At 46.8% G+C, this 22,500-nt stretch overlaps 1 protein-coding gene across 1 annotated transcript in view; it reads left to right on the top strand.

Annotated features, from left to right (window-relative positions):
- Window positions 1–22,500, top strand: part of iqgap1 (IQ motif containing GTPase activating protein 1) — a 42,493-nt gene that overhangs the window by 3,660 nt on the left and 16,333 nt on the right. Inside the window, exons 3-15 of the mRNA XM_061068102.1 lie at window positions 8,200–8,356; window positions 8,905–8,982; window positions 9,949–10,025; window positions 11,433–11,500; window positions 11,653–11,766; window positions 12,421–12,599; window positions 13,717–13,804; window positions 13,878–14,035; window positions 14,625–14,709; window positions 14,791–14,954; window positions 15,434–15,594; window positions 15,704–15,828; window positions 16,177–16,340. Of these exons, the coding sequence (XP_060924085.1) occupies window positions 8,200–8,356; window positions 8,905–8,982; window positions 9,949–10,025; window positions 11,433–11,500; window positions 11,653–11,766; window positions 12,421–12,599; window positions 13,717–13,804; window positions 13,878–14,035; window positions 14,625–14,709; window positions 14,791–14,954; window positions 15,434–15,594; window positions 15,704–15,828; window positions 16,177–16,340 (1,618 nt within the window). The remainder of the gene's footprint in view (window positions 1–8,199; window positions 8,357–8,904; window positions 8,983–9,948; window positions 10,026–11,432; window positions 11,501–11,652; window positions 11,767–12,420; window positions 12,600–13,716; window positions 13,805–13,877; window positions 14,036–14,624; window positions 14,710–14,790; window positions 14,955–15,433; window positions 15,595–15,703; window positions 15,829–16,176; window positions 16,341–22,500) is intronic.

Genomic DNA, 22,500 nt, shown 5'->3' with positions numbered 1-22,500 from the left:
GCAGTGAGACAGACAGTGAGACAGGCAGTGGGACAGACAGTGAGACAGGCAGTGAGACAGACAGTGAGACAGACAGTGAGACAGGCAGTGAGACAGGCAGTGAGACAGGCAGTGGGACAGGCAGTGAGACAGTGGACAATGAGACGGACAGTGGACAGTGAGACAGACAGTGTGACAGACAGTGGACAGTGAGACAGACAGTGAGACAGGCAGTGAGACAGACAGTGAGACAGTGAGACAGACAGTGGACAGTGAGACAGACAGTGGACAGTGAGACAGACAGTGAGACAGACAGTGGACGGTGAGACAGTGAGACAGACAGTGAGACAGACAGTGGACAGTGAGACAGACAGTGGACAGTGAGACAGACAGTGAGACAGACAGTGGACAGTGAGACAGACAGTGAGACAGACAGTGGACAGTGAGACAGACAGTGAGACAGACACTGGACAGTGAGACAGACAGTGGATGGTGAGACAGTGAGGACCCTGTGATGCAGCTTTTGACTAAACTCAGATTCTGGGACGTTCTGTCCTCCTGTCCCTCTGTCCTTCTGTCCCTCTGTCCTTCTGTCTTTCTGTCCCTCTGTCCTTCTGTCCTTCTGTCCTTCTTTCCCTCTGTCTTTCTGTCCTTCTGTCCCTCTGTCCTTCTGTCCTTCTGTCCTTCTGTCCTTCTGTCCCTCTGTCCTTCTGTCCTTCTGTCCTTCTGTCCCTCTGTCCTTCTGTCCTTCTGTCCCTCTCTCCTTCTGTCCCTCTGTCCTTCTGTCCTTCTGTCCTTCTGTCCTTCTGTCCCTCTGCGTCTCTGGAATGTTGCTGGACATGTTTCCAGCTCAGTGATCGATGGTTCCAGCTCCAGTCTGCAGGGACATCAGGAGCAGTGTTCCACAGAGAACATGTGAGGTTCCACAGAGAACATGTGAGGTTCCACAGAGAGAAGGTTCCACAGAGAGAAGGTTCCACAGAGAGAAGGTTCCATAGAGACCATGTGAGGTTCCACAGAGAGAAGGTTCCACAGAGAGAAGGTTCCACAGAGAGAAGGTTCCACAGAGACCATGTGAGGTTCCACAGAGAGAAGGTTCCACAGAGAGAAGGTTCCACAGAGACCATGTGAGGTTCCACAGAGACCATGTGAGGTTTCACAGAGAACATGTGAGGTTCCACAGAGACCATGTGAGGTTCCACAGAGAGAAGGTTTCACAGAGAATATGTGAGGTTCTACAGAGAGAAGGTTTCACAGAGAGAAGGTTCCACAGAGAGAAGGTTCCACAGAGAGAAGGTTCCACAGAGAACATGTGAGGTTCCACAGAGAACATGTGAGGTTCCACAGAGAACATGTGAGGTTCCACAGACAACATGTGAGGTTCCACAGAGAGAAGGTTCCACAGAGAGAAGGTTCCACAGAGAGAAGGTTCCACAGAGAATATGTGAGGTTCTACAGAGAGAAGGTTCCACAGAGACCATGTGAGGTTTCACAGAGAACATGTGAGGTTCCACAGAGAGAAGGTTTCACAGAGAATATGTGAGGTTCTACAGAGAGAAGGTTCCACAGAGAGAAGGTTCCATAGAGAGAAGGTTCCATAGAGACCATGTGAGGTTCCACAGAGAGAAGGTTCCACAGAGACCATGTGAGGTTCCACAGAGAGAAGGTTCCACAGAGAACATGTGAGATTCCACAGAGAGAAGGTTCCACAGAGACCATGTGAGGTTCCACAGAGAGAAGGTTCCACAGAGAACATGTGAGGTTCCACAGAGAGAAGGTTCCACAGAGAGAAGGTTCCACAGAGAGAAGGTTCCACAGAGACCATGTGAGGTTCCACAGAGAGAAGGTTCCACAGAGACCATGTGAGGTTCCACAGAGAGAAGGTTCCACAGAGACCATGTGAGGTTCTACAGAGAGAAGGTTCCATAGAGAGAAGGTTCCATAGAGACCATGTGAGGTTCCACAGAGAACATGTGAGGTTCCACAGAGAGAAGGTTCCACAGAGACCATGTGAGGTTCTACAGAGAGAAGGTTCCATAGAGAGAAGGTTCCATAGAGACCATGTGAGGTTCCACAGAGAACATGTGAGGTTCCACAGAGAGAAGGTTCCACAGAGACCATGTTAGGTTCCACAGAGAGAAGGTTCCACAGAGACCATGTGAGAACATGTATGAATCTGACTCAGAGGAAGGAGATTTGTCTTCAGCAGAGAAGAAGATTCTTTAGAATGTTTATTATTTTAAGAGTTTTATCAGATAAGGTTTTTATTGAGTTTTCAAAGCGTTGGCTGAGATTTGCTCTTTGTTCCTTTCCCTCTGACTCGGTTCCGCTGGTTCTCCTCCAGGTTTGTTTACAGCACACAGGCTAATTATGGTTTACTGTAATTTCTGCAGATGACGAGTTTCTCGCCAACGTTTCATCAGTTTCAGGATTTGAGAGACGGAGGAACGCTGTGGTTTAGAAGAACCTGGTTTCAGAAGGATTGTGAGATTCAGAGATTGGAGATACGTCCAAATATTATATCAAGATTAAAATGTCAGTCGATAATGATAAATAGCACTCTAAATATTCGTTTTTGTATCAATGGAAATTCTATTTCAATAATTACTAATAGTGTTTGATGCTCCCTCTATTTATCTGAAGGCCTTATTATAACCAACATTATGGCTTCTTTCAACCAGTCAGACTTTGATCCCTTGAATCCAGCGTCACATTCAGGTTTATTATGATTATTAATCCTGAGTGGACGTGATTATTATGAACAGAGTTTGAGTTTGTGATTTTTTGTGAATAAAACTCTGTTCTGTTACTGAATAATTTCAGAATTTCAAATTCTTATTTCCATGTTACACAACATGATTGATCTCACTGTCATGTTTGACTTTCCTATCTTTGTGGGGACCTGGATCCTTGTACACCTGCGTGTGAAGAAACATTAAACATGTTTAACACGTGTTGAAGAATATTGTTGATAAACGATTTAATAAAGTTATCAGTGTCCTCAGTATATGTAAAACGATCCAGGTGAACTCAGTTGGTGTTGCCGTGGTGACAGCAGGGCTGACCTGTGATTGGCCAGGTGTCCTTCGAGACGATTATCGAAAGTTATTTTCTCCTTCTCGCTCTGATGTAACAGAGGATGAGGTCATAGTGTGTGTGTTGTGAGTGTGAGACTTTGTTGTGTTTGTGTGGAGAGGGAATGTGTGTGTGTGTGTGGGTGTGTGTGTGTGTGTGTGTGTGTGTGGGTGTGTGGGTGTGTGTGTGTGTGTGTGTGTGTGTGTGTGTGTGTGTGTGTGTGTGTGTGTGTGTGTGTGTGTGTGTGTGTGTGTGTGTGTGTGTGTGTGTGTGTGTGTGTGTGTGTGTGTGTGTGTGTGCGCTGATGACACGCGTCACTGAGGAATGATGAGAATTTACCCTGAGAACACGTTTCTGTTTGTGTTGTTTGTACAAATAACTTGGTGATGACATTAAGTGACATCATCAACAGTTTGATCTCAGTGAACATTTGGGGATTCTTTCACTTTTCTTTCACTTTTCTTTCACTTTTCTTTCACTTTTCTTTCAGTTTTTGGACCTTTTGATATCATGAGTAAATATATTGAGATATTGAAACGTTGGTAATCCTGATGAGGTCATCGTAAGGACGAGAGGGACGAGAGGGAGGAGAAGGAGGCGGTGGACAAGGGGACAAGGGGACGAGAGGGACGAAGGGACGACAGGGACGAAGGGACGAGAGGGACGAGGGGACGAGAGGGAGGAGAAGGAGGAGAGGGAGGAGAGGACAAGAGGAGGAGGGGACGAGGGGACGAGAGGGAGGAGAAGGAGGCGGTGGACATGGGGACGAGAGAGAGGAGAGGGAGGAGAGGGAGGAAAGGACAAGAGGGAGGAGAGGGGATGAGAGGGAGGAGAGGACAAGAGGAGGAGGGGACGAGGGGACGAGAGGGAGGAGAAGGAGGCGGTGGACGAGGGGACGAGAGGACAAGAGGACGAGAGGGACGAGAGGGAGGAGAGGACAAGAGGGAGGAGAGGGACGAGGTGGACAAGGGGACAAGGGGAGGATAGGGATGAGGGGACGAGAGGGAGGAGAGGGAGGAGAGGACAAGAGGGAGGAGAGGGAGGAGAGGGACGAGTTGGACAAGAGGACGAGAGGGACGAGAGGGAGGAGAGGACAAGAGGGAGGAGAGGGAGGAGAGGGACGATGTGGACAAGAGGACGAGAGGGAGGAGAGGACAAGGGGAGGATAGGGATGAGGGGACGAGAGGGAGGAGAGGGAGGAGAGGGGATGACAGGACAAGAGGACAAGAGGACGAGAGGACGAGTGGGAGGCGGTCAGCTGCTGCTCAGATTCCAGTGATGCAGTAAAGCATGAAATGGGAAAGTTGGCCTTCACTCATCTTTTGTCGTGTTTCATTCGTCGTGTCTTTGTTGATCAAACTCTGCTTCTCTTTCACATTGTGTTCTCATCTTTGTTCCAACTCGTACAGTTTAAACACAAATGTTTTGATTGAGTCCATTAAGTTCTGGTGATGATGGAAGGAAACAGGACACAGATCGTATCTGTACGACACGTTCTCCTCCTCTTTCACACACAGCTTGTGTAGTCACATGATCCTGTTGAAAAGAAGGTGGACTGAGGGGTCATGTGACCTTCCTTCATTTCCCAGCAGCCCTTGTTGTCCTCGTCCTGGTTTGGTCCGACTCTTTCCTGAGTTCATTTCACATGTTGGTGTCAGATGTTCAGGCTCTGGAGGTTCTCCTGTGAATCTGTGTTTCACACCAACTTCTCAACGATTGTCGAGTGCATTCATCTAATGATAGTTACCGATATTAGTGTTTAAGAACATTATTTTACCGATATATCTGCCAAGTTGCCAATATGACTCATTAGAAGTCAAACCTTCTAAATAACATAACTAAACTTTTTGTCCAACAGAATTTGTAATAAAACGGCAATATTCTTGTTTTTAAGACCACAAAATAATATAATAATACACAAAATAGACTTAAGTGTTTTTTTATCGACAGATAAATCCAGAATCCTGACTTAAACTTGAGGTGAAATTGAGGTTTGTAGTTTCAATGCATTGAATGATTTCCACAATCAAAGCATTGTTTCCCGTGGGCAGGTTTCACTTGAGGTCATTTGAATCCTGATGATCAGTGAATAACAGCTCGTGTTTCCTCACATTGTTTCATAGAGAAACATGAGGCTGCCCCCGGAGGCCGACCAGAGAACTGCAGCTCCCATCATCTGTTATCAATCTGTGGAGGAAGCAGCTCGGCCTGAAACCTGGAAAACAGGAAGAACCTATTTGTTACAGAACGGATCCATCAGGGACAAGCTGCAGAAGGTGGAGTCTCTCGTCAGGAGGCGGAGCTCAGGAGCAGGCTCTTCCTATGAGATTGACCTCTGACCTCTTACTCCAGCTTCCTGCTCATGATTCCTGGTGTTTCCACCTGTCCACTGTGTAGAATTACTAACGCTAGTTTCATCCATAGACTGTAAATAAAGATCACTAAAGTGAAGCCAAATGATCTTGATCGCCCCCTGGTGCCTGGCTGCAGTATAGATCTGAATCCCCTCCTTCTCCATGTAAGCAGATGGGACATGGACCAAAGTAAAAAATCAAAGTAGACGTTCAATACGTTATGTTATTTTATATAATCTGTACTTATAACTGGGAGGGACTTAAATTTAATTTAACTACACATTACACTGCCTTGTGTTGAAACTATGGATTTAAAAAGAGTTTGCTCTCATAAACTTTGATTAAATGTTTAGTTTATAGTTGTTTAGTTGGCTCTGTCGGCAGGATAATTCATTTCTCATATTGTAACTGTTAAAAAGTCCATATCTCCACGGATCTGCACCAAGAGGAAGATGTGAACTCTTTTCTTCTGGCTGGTTTGATGTGTTTGTTTGTTCCATCAACATTCACATGAAGCTTTTATTAATCAGGCACATTCCACACCTTGTTTTCATACTTCATACATATTGCCGTTTTTATTGTAATCATATCTTCACATTTATGATCCGCTCTTCTAATGTAGTTGGATTCCAGTCCTCGTGTTGTAAATCCCATTCATAGCTGCGTCCTGGTTTCAGTGGAGGGTGTGTCTGTGTGTGTGTCTGTGTGTGTGAGTCTGTGTGTGTCTGTGTTTGTGCTGGAAAGGGTGTGTCGCCCTGATAGAGGAGCCATTAGTCTGAGCCTTTCACCCTGAGCGGGGGGGCTTGTTCCTGCCGGGCGGGCCCTGCTCGGCTCCAGCTCTGCGACCTGAATAGCAGGCCTGTCTGGAGACGCCATGTCACCACTTCCTGGGAGGGAAGTTGTTTCAGCTGCGTGTGTGTGTGTGTGTGTGTGTGTGTGTGTGTGTGGGGGGGGTGTGTGTGTTAAACTACTAAAGTCCTGAAACGAGGCTCGATTTCAGGACGTTTCAGGATTAGGATTCAGATTTATTGTTGAGTGTAGTTTTTAAATTAGTCTTCAAATGTGCGTGTGTGTTTATGTGTGTCTGTGCGTGTGTGTTTGTGTGTGTCTGTGCGTGTGTGTGTGTGTGTTAGTGCGTGTGCATGTTTGTGTGTCTGGAATGTTTGAGTCTCTCAGGAACTTTCCCTCTTAGAAGAGTTTTCTCAGCACATGAAAAGAAGCTGTTTGACTTTCACTAAAGTTCACCTTTGACCTCACTGTGAAATTCCTCAGAATCAAAGTTAAACTTTTCATAATCACAGCTGATGATTAATGTGATACATGTTTCATTTAAACTCGGTAACAAAATATAAGGAAAGTTTTTTCTGACTGATTCTCACACTGAACTTCATGAAGTCAAACTTTCCTCCTTCAGTGACTCTTGTAGAAGTGTGTAGATGATGTCATCATTGTGACTTCGTGCTGCAGCTGAAGATTTCACACACGTCTGAAACTAATCCAGTGAAACTGCAGAGGAATCTGAAAGTCTCCAGTTTGGAAGAAGTTTGTTGAGCGGAAGGAAAATAAAGTCTGAGCAGCTGGTGAAGTGCAGGTTTGTCTTCAGGGACAGAAGGTGGTGAAGTGCAGGTTTGTCTTCAGGGACAGAAGGTGGTGAAGTGCAGGTTTGTCTTCAGGGACAGAACGTGGTGAAGTGCAGGTTTGTCTTCAGGGACAGAAGGTGGTGAAGTGCAGGTTTGTCTTCAGGGACAGAAGGTGGTGAAGTGCAGGTTTGTCTTCAGGGACAGAACATGGTGAAGTGCAGGTTTGTCTTCAGGGACAGAAGGTGGTGAAGTGCAGGTTTGTCTTCAGGGACAGAACGTGGTGAAGTGCAGGTTTGTCTTCAGGGACAGAACGTGGTGAAGTGCAGGTTTGTCTTCAGGGACAGAAGGTGGTGAAGTGCAGGTTTGTCTTCAGGGACAGAAGGTGGTGAAGGTCCTGATCGGAGACGAGTGTCTGACGTGGACTCGCAGCAGGAATGTGACTCCACAGAACCACAGAGAAGCAAAGGAATGCTGGGAGCTGTGTGTTCAGGAGGAAGGTTACTGCAGGTCGAGCTGGTTCACAGTCACTTCATACATGTTGTGGTGTCACATGGATAAAAGCAGCGTTGAAGTCCTCCACACGTATGAGTTCTGAACACGGCTGTGAGTGAACGTCTCTCTGCTTCATTCAGCTTCATCGGCTCGGTCACTTCACGTTAATCATCATAGTCACGTGTTGATATTTACTTTTACTCTGGAGTAAAAGTAACTTTTACTCACTAACACTTTTCAAAAGAATGAAAATGAGTCAGATGTTGCATCACGGCCGCATAACAACATGTGTTGAATCTGTTGTGTGAGTTTGTTGAATCGACGACGCAGGTTTGTCATCACCACGTATCCTGCCACACTTCAGAAATGAACCTGAATGCAACAGCTGTGATTGGTCCACTCGTCTCGTCCATGTTTCTGATTGGTTGGACAAACACACTCTCTCTCCTCTGACAGGTCACATACATCATCTCCTCTAACGTCTGAGCTACACACACACACACACACACACACACACACACACACACACACACACACACACACACACACACACACACACACACACACACACACACACACACACACACACACACACACACACACACACACACACACACACACACACACACACACACACACACACACACACACACACACACACACACACCTCAGATGAAATGGTTTGAACCACAGTGTTGTCATCTGTGCTCCGCCCACAGGTGGATGGAGGCGTGTCTGGACGAGGAGTTACCTCCCACCACAGAGCTGGAGGAGGGGCTTAGGAATGGCGTCTATCTGGCCAAACTGGGAAACTTCTTTGCCCCACGAACCGTCTCCTTGAAGAAGATCTACGACCGCGAGCAAACACGCTACAAGGTGAAAACGGTTCCTCTTCACTGAGGCTTCATCTGAAAACTCCTCTTCTTCAGATCCGCCCACACGACTCCAGAGTTTTAAAGATTAAAAACTCAGATGTTTGGAAGCTGGAGTCGAATTATAAAAAAGACCAAATCTTCAGTTCATCTGAAAGTGAAACATGTTTCATGTGAGACACAGGAAGTGACGTGTCACTGTAACCAAACTACATCCCAGAGGGGAGAGAGAAAGTCACGTAGCTCGAGAACCGGAGTCGCAGAACATCTCGCTGCTTTTGTAGCTAAAAAATATTTAAATTATATAAAGTTTAGACATTCTACAAAAAAAGATTAGTTTAGAGATTCTACAAACATCCAGAGTCCTTACACTTTATTCTTTCCTCTCTTCTGCATCACTTTGTGAACGCAGCTTTGTTTTAGTTTGAGGCTGAACTGAGCGTTTGACAACATCGTGTGTGTGTGTGTGTGTGTGTGTTTGTGTGTGTTTGTGTATTTGTGTGTGTGCTTGTGTGCTTGTGTGTGTGTGTTTGTGTGGTTTCTCTCCTCCAGGCCACAGGTCTGCACTTCAGACACACTGACAACGTGATCCAGTGGCTGAACGCCATGTCGGAGAAGGGGCTTCCGAAGGTGAGCTCAGACCGGGGGGGCATCATCACTTCATTCAGTTTGTGAAACGTTAACGTTGAACAGGAAGTAAATCATCTTGTGGAGGAAACAACAAACTCCGGTGAAAGACGAGCTGAAGTATAATTAAACAGGAGACATGGACATTCTAAGCATAAGAATCAGAATCCGAAGTATTTTATTGCCAAGTACGTTCACACATACAAGGACTTTGCTCTGGTTATTGGTGCAAACAATGAACATAGAAACATAAAGACACAATAAATACAACATACAGGGAGAGCAATAAAAAATGGGAAACCAGGATATATTTACTCACTGTTTACTTCTTATTTACTCACTTTTTACCAATATTTATACAAAGTAACATTTATTGAGATAAACATTTCTGAATAAAAATATATAAAAATATAAAAAGTGAAGTAAAAAGTGAAATGCAAAACAGTTAACAGTGTCATATTGCAATATGCAATGTAATACAGATATTTATTTGCTTTAAATAAGAGGAAATACTTTTTCCATGAAGGTTGTTTTCATCGTCTGTCGTCACAGAATATCTTCAAACGTTCATGGATTCAGAGACGGATTTAGACGACGGATTCAAGGGATTCTCAGTTTTCCATATTTCCATGTAAACCAATTCATGTCCGAGCGTCGACCTCAGACACGTTTTCCATTCGGTGAAGTTGATTTTCATACTGAGGTCGAATGAACTCACACTTCCTGGAGGGAAAATCTATTGAAATGGTAAATGCATTGAAGAGGCTCAGTAGATTCTTTAACTCACTTTAAAACAAGTCAACATATATTTGACTGATGGTTTGGCTGTGAAGTGTTTTCAGCTTCAGCAGAGAATCGGTTGCTCCACAGAGACGTTAACAGGGCGTGAAGTCACGTTCACATTGTGAAATCCAGATGAGCTCATATCCTGAATCACTCACAAGCTGCAACACGCTGCCTGTGTTTCAGATCTTCTACCCGGAGACCACGGACATCTACGACAGGAAGAACATGCCGCGCTGCATCTACTGCATCCATGCTCTCAGGTACTGATCCAGCTCAGGGGCCACAGGCTCTCAGGTACTGATCCAGCTCAGGGGCCACATGTACTCTCATGATCCAGCTCAGGGGCCTCAGGTACTCTCATGATCCAGCTCAGGGGCCACATGCACTCAGGTCCTCTCATGATCCAGCTCAGGGGCCAGATGCTCTCAGGTACTGATCCAGCTCAGGGGCCACATGCTCTCAGGTACTCTCATGATCCAGCTCAGGGGCCTCAGGTACTCTCATGATCCAGCTCAGGGGCCACATGCACTCAGGTCCTCTCATGATCCAGCTCAGGGGCCACATGCTCTCAGGTACTCTCATGATCCAGCTCAGGGGGCACATGCACTCAGGTACTCTCATGATCCAGCTCAGGGGCCTCAGGTACTCTCATGATCCAGCTCAGGGGCCACATGCTCTCAGATATTCTCATGATCCAGCTCAGGGGCCACATGCTCTCAGGTACTCTCATGATCCAGCTCAGGGGCCACATGCTCTCAGGTACTCTCATGATCCAGCTCAGGGGCCACATGCTCTCAGGTACTCTCATGATCCAGCTCAGGGGCCACATGCACTCAGGTACTCTCATGATCCAGCTCAGGGCCACATGCACTCAGGTACTCTCATGATCCAGCTCAGGGGCTACATGCTCTCAGGTACTGATCCAGCTCAGGGGCCACATGCTCTCAGGTACTCTCATGATCCAGCTCAGGGGCCACATGCTCTCAGGTACTCTCATGATCCAGCTCAGGGGCCTCAGGTACTCTCATGATCCAGCTCAGGGCCACATGCACTCAGGTCCTCTCATGATCCAGCTCAGGGGCCACATGCTCTCAGGTACTCTCATGATCCAGCTCAGGGGCCTCAGGTACTCTCATGATCCAGCTCAGGGGCCTCAGGTCTTCTCATGATCCAGCTCAGGGCCACATGCACTCAGGTACTCTCATGATCCAGCTCAGGGCCACATGCTCTCAGGTACTCTCATGATCCAGCTCAGGGGCCTCAGGTACTCTCATGATCCAGCTCAGGGGCCTCAGGTCCTCTCATGATCCAGCTCAGGGCCACATGCACTCAGGTACTCTCATGATCCAGCTCAGGGCCACATGCTCTCAGGTACTCTCATGATCCAGCTCAGGGGCCTCAGGTCCTCTCATGATCCAGCTCAGGGGCCTCAGGTCCTCTCGTGATCCAGCTCAGGGCCACATGCAGTGGGACCCGTGGCCCCTGAGCAGCTGCAGACTCTGAATGAAGGAGTGTGTTGTACTGAGTCCAGAGCAGAAGCACAGGGCTGCTGTTTGTGCGCCTGTTTTGTGTTTATATGTACTGACATTGTTCAGGTCCCATGAATTGTGTGTGTCTGTGATTGTGTGGTGTTTCTTCATGTGTTGATTGTGGGTCATGTTTTACAGCCTGTACCTGTTCAAACTGGGCCTGGCTCCTCAGATCCAGGATCTGTACGGAAAAGTGGATTTCACCGGTAAGCCTGAACATGAGAGTGTTAACCTTCCAGCTCCTGCTGCCTCCGTCTCTGCAGTTTGTGTTGTTGTGAAACTCATGTGAGAGCGGAGGAGCTTCTGGAAGTGAAGTTGTGAGTTTGTCTCACTCTCCACGGATCTGTTCCTTCTGCAGAGGAGGAGATCAACAACATGAAGAGCGAGCTGGAGAAGTATGGAATCCAGATGCCGGCCTTCGGCAAGATCGGAGGGATCCTGGCCAACGAGCTGTCGGTGGACGAAGCTGCACGTGAGGCTCGGGGGGGCGGGTCGTTTCAATCAGCTGAGAGCCGACGAATGATGATAATAATCATTATAATAATAGTTATTACTATTATAATTAATAATAATGATGATGATTAGAATAAAACATTTATTTAAGTCACTTTTTACTCAGTTATTTTCTGTGTTAACGTTTCCGTTCATATAAGAGAGACGTTAATGGATGTTTTCAAAAGTTAAAGTTATATATTCACTTTTATTTATAGAGCTGAAGTTTATTATATATTAAATATGTAGAAAAAAGACACACAAACTACTTCCTGTTACACTGACGATCACTTTAACTACAGATGAAACCAGATTTAATTCAAGGTTGATGAGTGAGCTTGTGTGTCTGCGATTTTGTGTTTGTGTGTGTCTGTGTGTCTGTGTGTGTGTGTGTGTGTCTGTGTGTCTGTGTGTGTATCTGTGTGTCTGTGTGTGTCTGTGTGTGTCTGTGTGTGTGTGTCTGTGTGTGTGTCTGTGTGTGTGTGTGTGTGTGTGTGTCTGTGTGTGTGTCTGTGTGTGTGTCTGTGTGTGCAGTAAGATGAAATATATCAGACAATGATATTAATATTCAGAAGAAGTATCAGTAAAGTAAAAGCCTCAGTGGAACCTCACAAGTCGTCTCTTCCACTCTCAGTTCACGCTGCTGTGATCGCCATCAACGACGCCATCGACCACGGCGTCCCCGAGGGCACGCTGGCCGCCATGGAGAACCCCAACGCCATGCTGGTCAACCTGGATTCCAACGCTGCTCGCCAGTACCACGACACGTTGTACCAGGCCAAGGGAGCGAAGGTGGCCAGCTCACGCAAACGGGTACGATGACTCGTCAGTAACGGAGGGGGCGTGTCTCAGCTGAAATGAGTGAAGGCTCCAGTAGGCTACTTATAGTTCTCCGGTGCTGAAAACAATTCAATTGTGTAGAAGAAGTCCACGCTGTTTATTTACCTCCCCCCCACTTCCCTCACACACACTGAACCATGGCAACTAACAGAACTAAATAAAGTGACACCCAGCAGGTCAAGATGCTGATGTAATCGTTTCTTAGCGCAGCGGTTCCCCGGTCTTGTTTCCGAACTCTGTTGCTAATTCCACAGCTTGAATCTGCTTGAGGCTACATGTAGCTAGAAGCTACCCGGAGCTAGCTCCCCCCCCAGCTTCCACACACAGTCAGCAGGACTCCCGACACTAACTACTACTATCCAGTGTTTGCTTCTAACCTGACGGTATTATAGAAACAGTGTCATGATAGAAGTGGAATTAAAGTCGTGACGGCGGGTTCTTGCACTGTTACCACCGCAGTTAGCATGGTGGCTAGCCTAGCCCGCTAGCGACGTTTTGAAAGCTCGTTATAACCGTATGTGACCGTGCACACATGCCCTCAGTGCTCTAACGAGCCACCGTCAGCCGGACAACTCCACTGGCTTAACACACACGTCACATTAATGGTAGAATCGTAGTTGTGTTTGGGTTTGTTGTGACATGGGGATGAAACAGGAAGTTTGAGGTCCGGATATGATGTCGATAGCGGACCAATCACAGCCAAGGGCTGTCCCGAGGCTCTACGCCATGCCCACGGACAGTTAGAAGAATCAGAGGTGCACGAAAAGCTCTCCGAGGCGCTCGGGGGGGCGTTTCTGTCCGTGTCAGTAAAAACGGAGAAGCATATATCAGCCTAACTTGTGACCTGAGGTACATTCTGCTCTAGAGACTGAAGAATGTTCATTTAATTAAAGGCAAACTGATGTCAGAGAGAAATACGCTCACTTCCTGTCCAGGAGGAGACGGGTCTCACAGGAGGAAAAACACCGAAGGTCAAGATTCAAAACGTCTGTTTCATTCAAAGGAGAAGATGTGTTTCACTGAGAGGAAGTTCACTGTTCACTGTAGGAAACGTTATGATTCCTGATCACATGTCGCTCTGTCTCTGCAGCAAATGGAAAACGCCGAGGCAGAGAGAGACATCTACGACGAGCTCCTCACTCAGGCTGAGATCCAGGGCAACGCCAACAAGGTCAACGGTAGGTGACCCGGGCCCGCTCATTCCTCCTGGTTGCCATGGCGCAGCTGAACGTGTCGACCTTTCTCCCGCAGTGAGCAACGCCCTGAGCGCCGCTGAGGAGGCGCTGCTGAGCGGGAAGGAGGAGCAGCTGTACGAGGCGCTCCGGGCCATGGGCCTTCAGAACCTGCAGCCACAGAACAAGGGCTGGTACCTGAAGCAGCTGCAGGCCGACAGGGAGAACAAGGAGCAGGTCAGAGGGCCAGGACGGATTCTATGATATTCATAATGATCTGACCCTGGTTATATGATATTCATTATGATCTGACCCTGGTTGAATGATATTCATTATGATCTAACCCTGGTTGAATGATATTCATTATGATCTAACCCTGGTTGAATGATATTCATTATGATCTGACCCTGGTTATATGATATTCATTATGATCCCCCCTGGTTATATGATATTCATTATGATCTGACCCTGGTTGAATGATATTCATAATGATCTGACCCTGGTTATATGATATTCATAATGATCTGACCCTGGTTATATGATATTCATTATGATCTGACCCTGGTTATATGATATTCATTACGATCTGACCCTGGTTATATGATATTCATAATGATCTGACCCTGGTTATATGATATTCATAATGATCTGACCCTGGTTATATGATATTCATTCTGATCTGACCCTGGTTATATGATATTCATAATGATCCCCCCTGGTTATATGATATTCATAATGATCCCCCCTGGTTATATGATATTCATTATGATCTGACCCTGGTTATATGATATTCCTTATGATCCCCCCTGGATGTCTCCCCTCTCAGACGTCTCCAGGAGAAGCTCTCACGAAGGACGAGCTGCAGAGCGGCGTGCACGTGGCCAACGAGGTTGCAGAAGGTTACCTGAAGAGTAAGAGTTCACTGGTTCACACTCAGCTTCTTCCTCTCTGCATCTCCACGTGTTGATCATTCCACTGTTGGTGTTGTGTAGTGCTGAAGGCCGTGGAACGCATCAACGCCGCCATCAGAGCCGGAGAACCAGAGGGAACCGTGGAGGAGCTGATGAACCCGGACGCTCAGCTGCCAGAGGTTTACCCCAACGCCGCCGAGCTCTACCAGAGAGAGCTGAGCAGCCTGCAGCAGCAGAGCGCAGAGGTACCTGACCCCTGACCCCTGACCTGACCCCTGGAGCACTGACCTGACCCCTGAAGAACTGACCTGACCCCTGGAGCACTGACCTGACCCCTGGAGCACTGACCTGACCCCTGAAGCACTGACCTGACCGCTGAAGCACTGACCTGACCCCTGACCTGATCCCCAAAGAACTGACCTGACCCCTGAAGCACTGACCTGACCCCTGACCTGACCCCCAAAGAACTGACCTGACCCCTGGAGCACTGACCTGACCCCTGGAGCACTGACCTGACCCCTGAAGCACTGACCTGACCCCTGGAGCACTGACCTGACCCCTGGAGCACTGACCTGACCCCTGGAGCACTGACCTGACCCCTGGAGCACTGACCTGACCCCTGGAGCACTGACCTGACCCCTGAAGAACTGACCTGACCCCTTTATATATATATTAATATAGGTTCATATACATAGTGGTCTCATGTTGGTGGTCTCGGTCTCAGGGCTCGCTGTCCCACCCCGAGCTGCTGGTTGCCGTGGAGATGCTGTCCTCCGTGGTGCTGATGAACGAGGCGATGGACACGGGCGATCGAGCCGCTCTCTGGAAGCAGCTGTCCAGTCCCGAGGCCGGCCTGAGTAACGTGGAGGACGAGTACGCTCAGAGGTGTGTGTGTGTCTGTGTGTGTCTGTGTGTCTGTGTGTAGACTGTGTGTCTGTGTGTCTGTGTGTAGACTGTGTGTGTGGACTCGTGTTGTTACCTGTGTGTATCTCAGGTACATGGAGGAGCTGATGCGTCTGAAAGCCGCGGCGCGCGAGCAGGGCGGAGCCTACCTGACGTGGAACGACATCCAGGCGTCCGTGGACCAGGTGAACCTGACGGTGCAGGAGGAGCACGAGCGTAAGAGGCGGAGTTTCATATTTCATCAGAGTCCAAAACTTTCATCAATATCCAAACAAATCATATCACTGGAATAATTAACATGTTCACAGATTAGCTCCTGGTCGTTAGCTTCCATATCCTCTATCTGCTAATAAAGATTTAACCTATATTCCATTAATGCGTTTTCATATTTTATATTTATTTATATTCGCTATAAATTAAAACAAACACAAATATAACATAGAATTTGAATTATTACATAAAGATAATTCGTTGAATGTAAACTATTAAAACCAGGTGGATGCTGGCGCCTGGTTGAACGCACAGCTCTGATTGGTCCACAGCTCTGACGTGTTTCTCTCTCAGGCATCGCCGCCATCGGGCTGATCAACGAGGCGCTGGACGAGGGGGACGCCATGAAGACCCTCGCCACGCTGCAGAGCCCCCCCGCCAAGCTCACTGACGTGGACCCGTCTGTGGCTCAGCACTACCACGACAAACTGCTGGAGGCCCGCCGGGAGAAGGCCCACGTAAGACCCCAAGTACACACTGTACACCAAGTACACACAAGTACACACCAAGTACACACTGTACACCAAGTACACACTGTACACACTGTACACACCAAGTATACACTGTACACACTGTACACACCAAGTACACACTGTACACACAAGTACACACCAAGTACACACTGTACACTAAGTACACACTGTACACACCAAGTACACACTGTACACACTGTACACCAAGTACACACTGTACACACCAAGTACACACTGTACACCAAGTACACACTGTAAACACCAAGTACACACTGTACACACCAAGTACACACTGTACACACTGTACACACTGTACACACCAAGTACACACTGCACACCAAGTACACACTAAGTACACATAGTACACACTGTACACCAAGTACACACTAAGTACACACTGTACACACTGCACACCAAGTACACACTAAGAACACACCAAGTACACACCAAGTACACACTGTACACACCAAGTACACACCAAGTACACACTGTACACACTGTACACCAAGTACACACTGTACACACCAAGTACACACTGTACACACTGTACACCAAGTACACACTGTACACACTGTACACACCAAGTACACACTGTACACACTGTACACACTGTACACACTGTACACACCAAGTACACACTGTACACACTGTACACACTGTACACACTGTACACACTGTACACACCAAGTACACACTGTACACACTGTACACACTGTACACACTGTACACACCAAGTACACACTGTACACACTGTACACCAAGTACACACTGTACACACTGTACACACCAAGTACACACTGTACACACCAAGTACACCAAGTACACACTGTACACACCAAGTACACACTGTACACACTGTACACACCAAGTACACACTAAGAACACACCAAGTACACACTGTACAAACCAAGTACACACTGTACACACTGTACACTAAGTACACCAAGTACACACCAAGTACACACTGTACACCAAGTACACACTGTACACACGGTACATTAAGTACACACTGTACACACCAAGTACACACTGTACACACCAAGTACACACTCTACACATGGTACATTAAGTACACACTGTACACACCAAGTACACACTGTACACACAAGTACACACTGTACACACCAAGTACACACTGTACACACTGTACACACCAAGTACACACTGTACACACCAAGTACACACCAAGTACACACTGTACACACTGTACACACTGTACACCAAGTACACACTGTACACACTGTACACACTGTACACACTGTACACACCAAGTACACACTGTACACACTGTACACCAAGAACACACTAAGAACACACCAAGTACACACTGTACAAACCAAGTACACACTGTACACACCAAGTACACACTGTACACACCAAGTACACACTGTACACCAAGTACACACTGTAAACACCAAGTACACACTGTACACACCAAGTACACACTGTACACACTGTACACACCAAGTACACACTGTACACACTGTACACACCAAGTACACACTGTACAAACCAAGTACACACTGTACACACCAAGTACACACTGTACACACCAAGTACACACTGTACACCAAGTACACACTGTAAACACCAAGTACACACTGTACACACCAAGTACACACTGTACACACTGTACACACCAAGTACACACTGTACACACTGTACACCAAGTACACACTGTACACACTGTTCACCAAGTACACACTGTACACACCAAGTACACACTGTACACACCAAGTACACACTGTACACACTGTTCACCAAGTACACACTGTACACACTGTTCACCAAGTACACACTGTACACACCAAGTACACACTGTACACACTGTACACCAAGTACACACTAAGAACACACCAAGTACACACTGTACAAACCAAGTACACACTGTACACACCAAGTACACACTGTACACACCAAGTACACACTGTACACACTGTACACACATTACACACTGTACACCAAGTACACACTGTAAACACCAAGTACACACATTACACACTGTACACACATTACACACTGTACACCAAGTACACACTGTAAACACCAAGTACACACATTACACACTGTACACCAAGTACACACTGTAAACACCAAGTACACACTGTACACACTGTACACACCAAGTACACACTGTACACACCAAGTACACACGGTTCACACATTACACACTGTACACCAAGTACACACTGTAAACACCAAGTACACACTGTACACACTGTACACACCAAGTACACACTGTACACACAAGTACAAACGGTACACACCAAGTACACACTGTACACACAAGTACACACGGTACACACCAAGTGCACACTGTACACTAAGTACACACTGTACACACTAAGTACACACTGTACACACTGTACACACGGTACACACTAAGTACACACGGTACACACTAAGTACACACTGTACACACTAAGTACACACGGTACACTATGTACACACGGTACACTAAGTACACACGGTACATCAAGTACACACTAAGTACACATGGTACACACTCTACACACGGTACATTAAGTACACACTGTACACACTAAGTACACACGGTACACTAAGTACACACGGTACACACGGTACATTAAGTACACCAAATACACACTGTACACACCAAGTACACACTGTACACACCAAGTACACACTGTACACACTATGTACACACGGTAAACTAAGTACACACGGTACACACTAAGTACACGCGGTACATTAAGTACACACTGTACACACTAAGTACACACGGAACACTAAGTACACACGGTACACACTGTACACACGGTACACTAAGTACACACTGTACACACTGTACACACGGTACATTAAGTACACACTGTACACACTAAGTACACACTGTACACACCAAGTACACACTCTACGTAGGTACATTAAGTACACACTGTACACACTAAGTACACACTGTACACACCAAGTACACACTGTACACACTAAGTACACACGGTACACTAAGTACACACGGTACACAGTAAGTACACGCGGTACATTAAGTACACACTAAGTACACGCGGTACATTAAGTACACACTAAGTACACACGGTACACACGGTACACACGGTACATTAAGTACATACTGTACACACTAAGTACACACGGTACATTAAGTACACACTGTACACACGGTACACACAGTACACACGGTACACACTGATGATGTCATCTCCCTCCCACTCACTTCCTGTCGTCTCTCTGGTCAAAGTTCCTTCTTCTTTCTTTTCATTTTCTTTATTTTATCATCTTTTGGTTTCATGTGTAAAAGTTGTTTTCACAGAATCAGTGTCGCACTCGTCTGTTGTCGCTGCTCAGGTTGTGTGTGTGTGTCTGTGCAGCCTATTTGCATACAACACCACGGATGAGCGTAATATGTGTGTTTAGTTGTTCAGGTTGTGTAGTGGTTGACTCCGACAGAGCTGATCTATATACATACCTATATATCTATCTATATATCTATTTATATATCTATGCACATACAAATATATATATATATATGCAGATCCAGGTTGTGACTGATGTGATGGGCGTTAGTTGTGTGTGATGAGATGTTAGTTGTGTGTGATGAGATGTTAGTTGTGTGATGAGATGTTAGTTGTGTGTGATGACATGTTAGTTGTTTGTGATGAGATGTTAGTTGTGTGATGAGATGTTAGTTGTGTGATGTTAGTTGTGTGATGAGATGTTAGTTGTGTGATGAGATGTTAGTTGTTTGTGATGAGATGTTAGTTGTGTGATGAGATGTTAGTTGTGTGATGAGATGTTAGTTGTGTGTGATGAGATGTTGGTTGTGTGTGATGAGATGTTAGTTGTGTGTGATGTGATGTTAGTTGTGTGATGAGATGTTAGTTGTTTGTGATGAGATGTTAGTTGTTTGTGATGAGATGTTAGTTGTGTGATGAGATGTTAGTTGTGTGTGATGAGATGTTGGTTGTGTGTGATGAGATGTTAGTTGTGTGTGATGAGATGTTAGTTGTGTGATGAGATGTTAGTTGTGTGTGATGAGATGTTAGTTGTGTGTGATGAGATGTTAGTTGTGTGTGATGAGATGTTAGTTGTGTGATGAGATGTTAGTTGTGTGATGAAATGTTAGTTGTGTGATGTGTTGTTATTTGTGTGATTGTGTGTTCGGTGAAACCACCTAAACGTCTGTTTCCTGTCGTCTGAAAATAGATTCTCAGCACATTTCAGTTCAGACTGTTTTCATGGTTATAAACATGGACTTTGGAGACTTGGCTCCTCCCACACAGCGTCACCTCTTGTATGGACTTTGGAGACTTGGCTCCTCCCACACAGCGTCACCTCATTTGGAAAGAAAGAGAATGTTCCTGCTGTTTTCAGAGGAAATAACAAGCCGGCCTCAGCTGCTTCGACCATAAAAGGGCAGAATGTGGTCATTATGTGAAATGGACTCCACCTGCGGCTCACACAGCGGCTGGTTGTTCACCGGCTGAGCAGCTCCACACAGGAAGTGGTTAGAGGCGTGGGAGGGGCCGACAGCGGCGAGGTGTTTCCCGCTCGCAGCAACGTTCACATGTTGAGACGCTTCCAGGTGATCTGGGATCAAAGGAATGTTTTACACCCAGGACGGATTCAAAGAGTCTGTGTGTGTCTGTGTGTGTGTGTGTGTGTGTGTGTGTGTGTGTGTCTGTGTGTGTGTGTGTGTGTGTGTGTGTGTGTGTGTGTGTGTCTGTGTGTGTGTGTGTGTGTGTGTGTGTCTGTGTGTGTCTGTGTGTGTGTGTCTGTGTGTGTGTGTGTGTGTGTGTGTGTCTGTGTGTGTGTCTGTGTGTGTGTGTCTGTGTGTGTCTGTGTGTGTGTGTCTGTGTGTGTGTGTCTGTGTGTGTGTGTCTGTGTGTGTCTGTGTGTGTGTGTCTGTGTGTGTGTGTCTGTGTGTGTCTGTGTGTGTGTGTCTGTGTGTGTCTGTGTGTGTCTGTGTGTGTGTCTGTGTGTAAATGAAACATACCTAAACCACAAGCTTTCACTTCCGTGACGTTTAGATCTGCAGACCCCCCCCCCCCACAGCTGACTCATCACCACAAACACAAATTAAATAGCAAAGACACAAAGATGAAGCCTCTTACACACAGACACAAACAAACACAACACACACACACAGACACACACACACACTGTCGTGCATAACAAATCTTTAAGATCAGATTTCAGTGACCCACCCACGTCATTCTCACACACTCACACTCGGGGGCGGGACATGCAGAGGGGCGGGACATGCAGAGGGGCGGGACATGCAGAGGGGCGGGACATGCAGAGGGGCGGGACATGCAGAGGGGCGGGACATGAAGAGGGGCGGGACATGCAGAGGGGCGTGCTCTAGTATCAACATTAATATCAAGAGACAGACGGCGCCACCTGCCAGCAGTTGTGTGTCACGACAGTGATAATACAACTTTGTGTCCTTGTTTTTGTTATGTTTGTACATGTACACATGTGTTGTCTCTGTGTGTGTGTACACATGTGTTGTCTGTGTGTGTTACTGACAGTGTTGGGGAGTAACGGAATACATGTAACGGCGTTACGTATTTAGAATACAAATTATGAGTAACTGTATTCCGTTACAGTTACAAATTAAATAGATGGTATTCAGAATACAGTTACATTGTTGAAATCAGTGGATTACATGACGGTACTTCTCGAGTTTATTCACTCTCTCGTAAATCCACCGGAGGCAAAGCCCCCAGGAAGCAGCTGGAGACCAGGGCTGCCGTAAGAGCGCCCGGGCCCCCGGCGGCGTGAAGGAGCCTCACCGCTACCGGCTCGGGACACAGGCCCGGGACCGAGGCTCTGAGAGAGTTCCGTCGCTACCAGAAATCTACGGAGCTGCTGATCCGCAAGCTGCCCTTCCAGCGCCTGGTGAGAGAAGACCGACCTGCGCTCCCAGAGCTCCGCTGTCATGGCTCTGCAGGAGACCAGCGAGGCACGCCGGGTTCACACCGGACGCTGAAGCGACGCTAAAATAATATCACCCGTTGACCCAGTAGTATAAAAGCATTTAGTCACTTGTTGCTCCAACATTAACTGCAACAGCGTCCCAATTTAATTTCATCCATCTTCAAGAACTTCTCCGCTGTTTGCTCCGTTCAATGTCGGGTGTCGAGGGTAAATTACGTATTCTCCG

The sequence above is a fragment of the Limanda limanda genome, chromosome 3 (assembly GCF_963576545.1).
Source record: "Limanda limanda chromosome 3, fLimLim1.1, whole genome shotgun sequence".
In the NCBI taxonomy this organism is placed as follows: Eukaryota; Metazoa; Chordata; class Actinopteri; order Pleuronectiformes; family Pleuronectidae; genus Limanda; species Limanda limanda.
The sequence above is the reverse complement of the archived record's forward strand: the minus strand, read 5'-3'. Positions and strand labels throughout refer to the sequence as shown.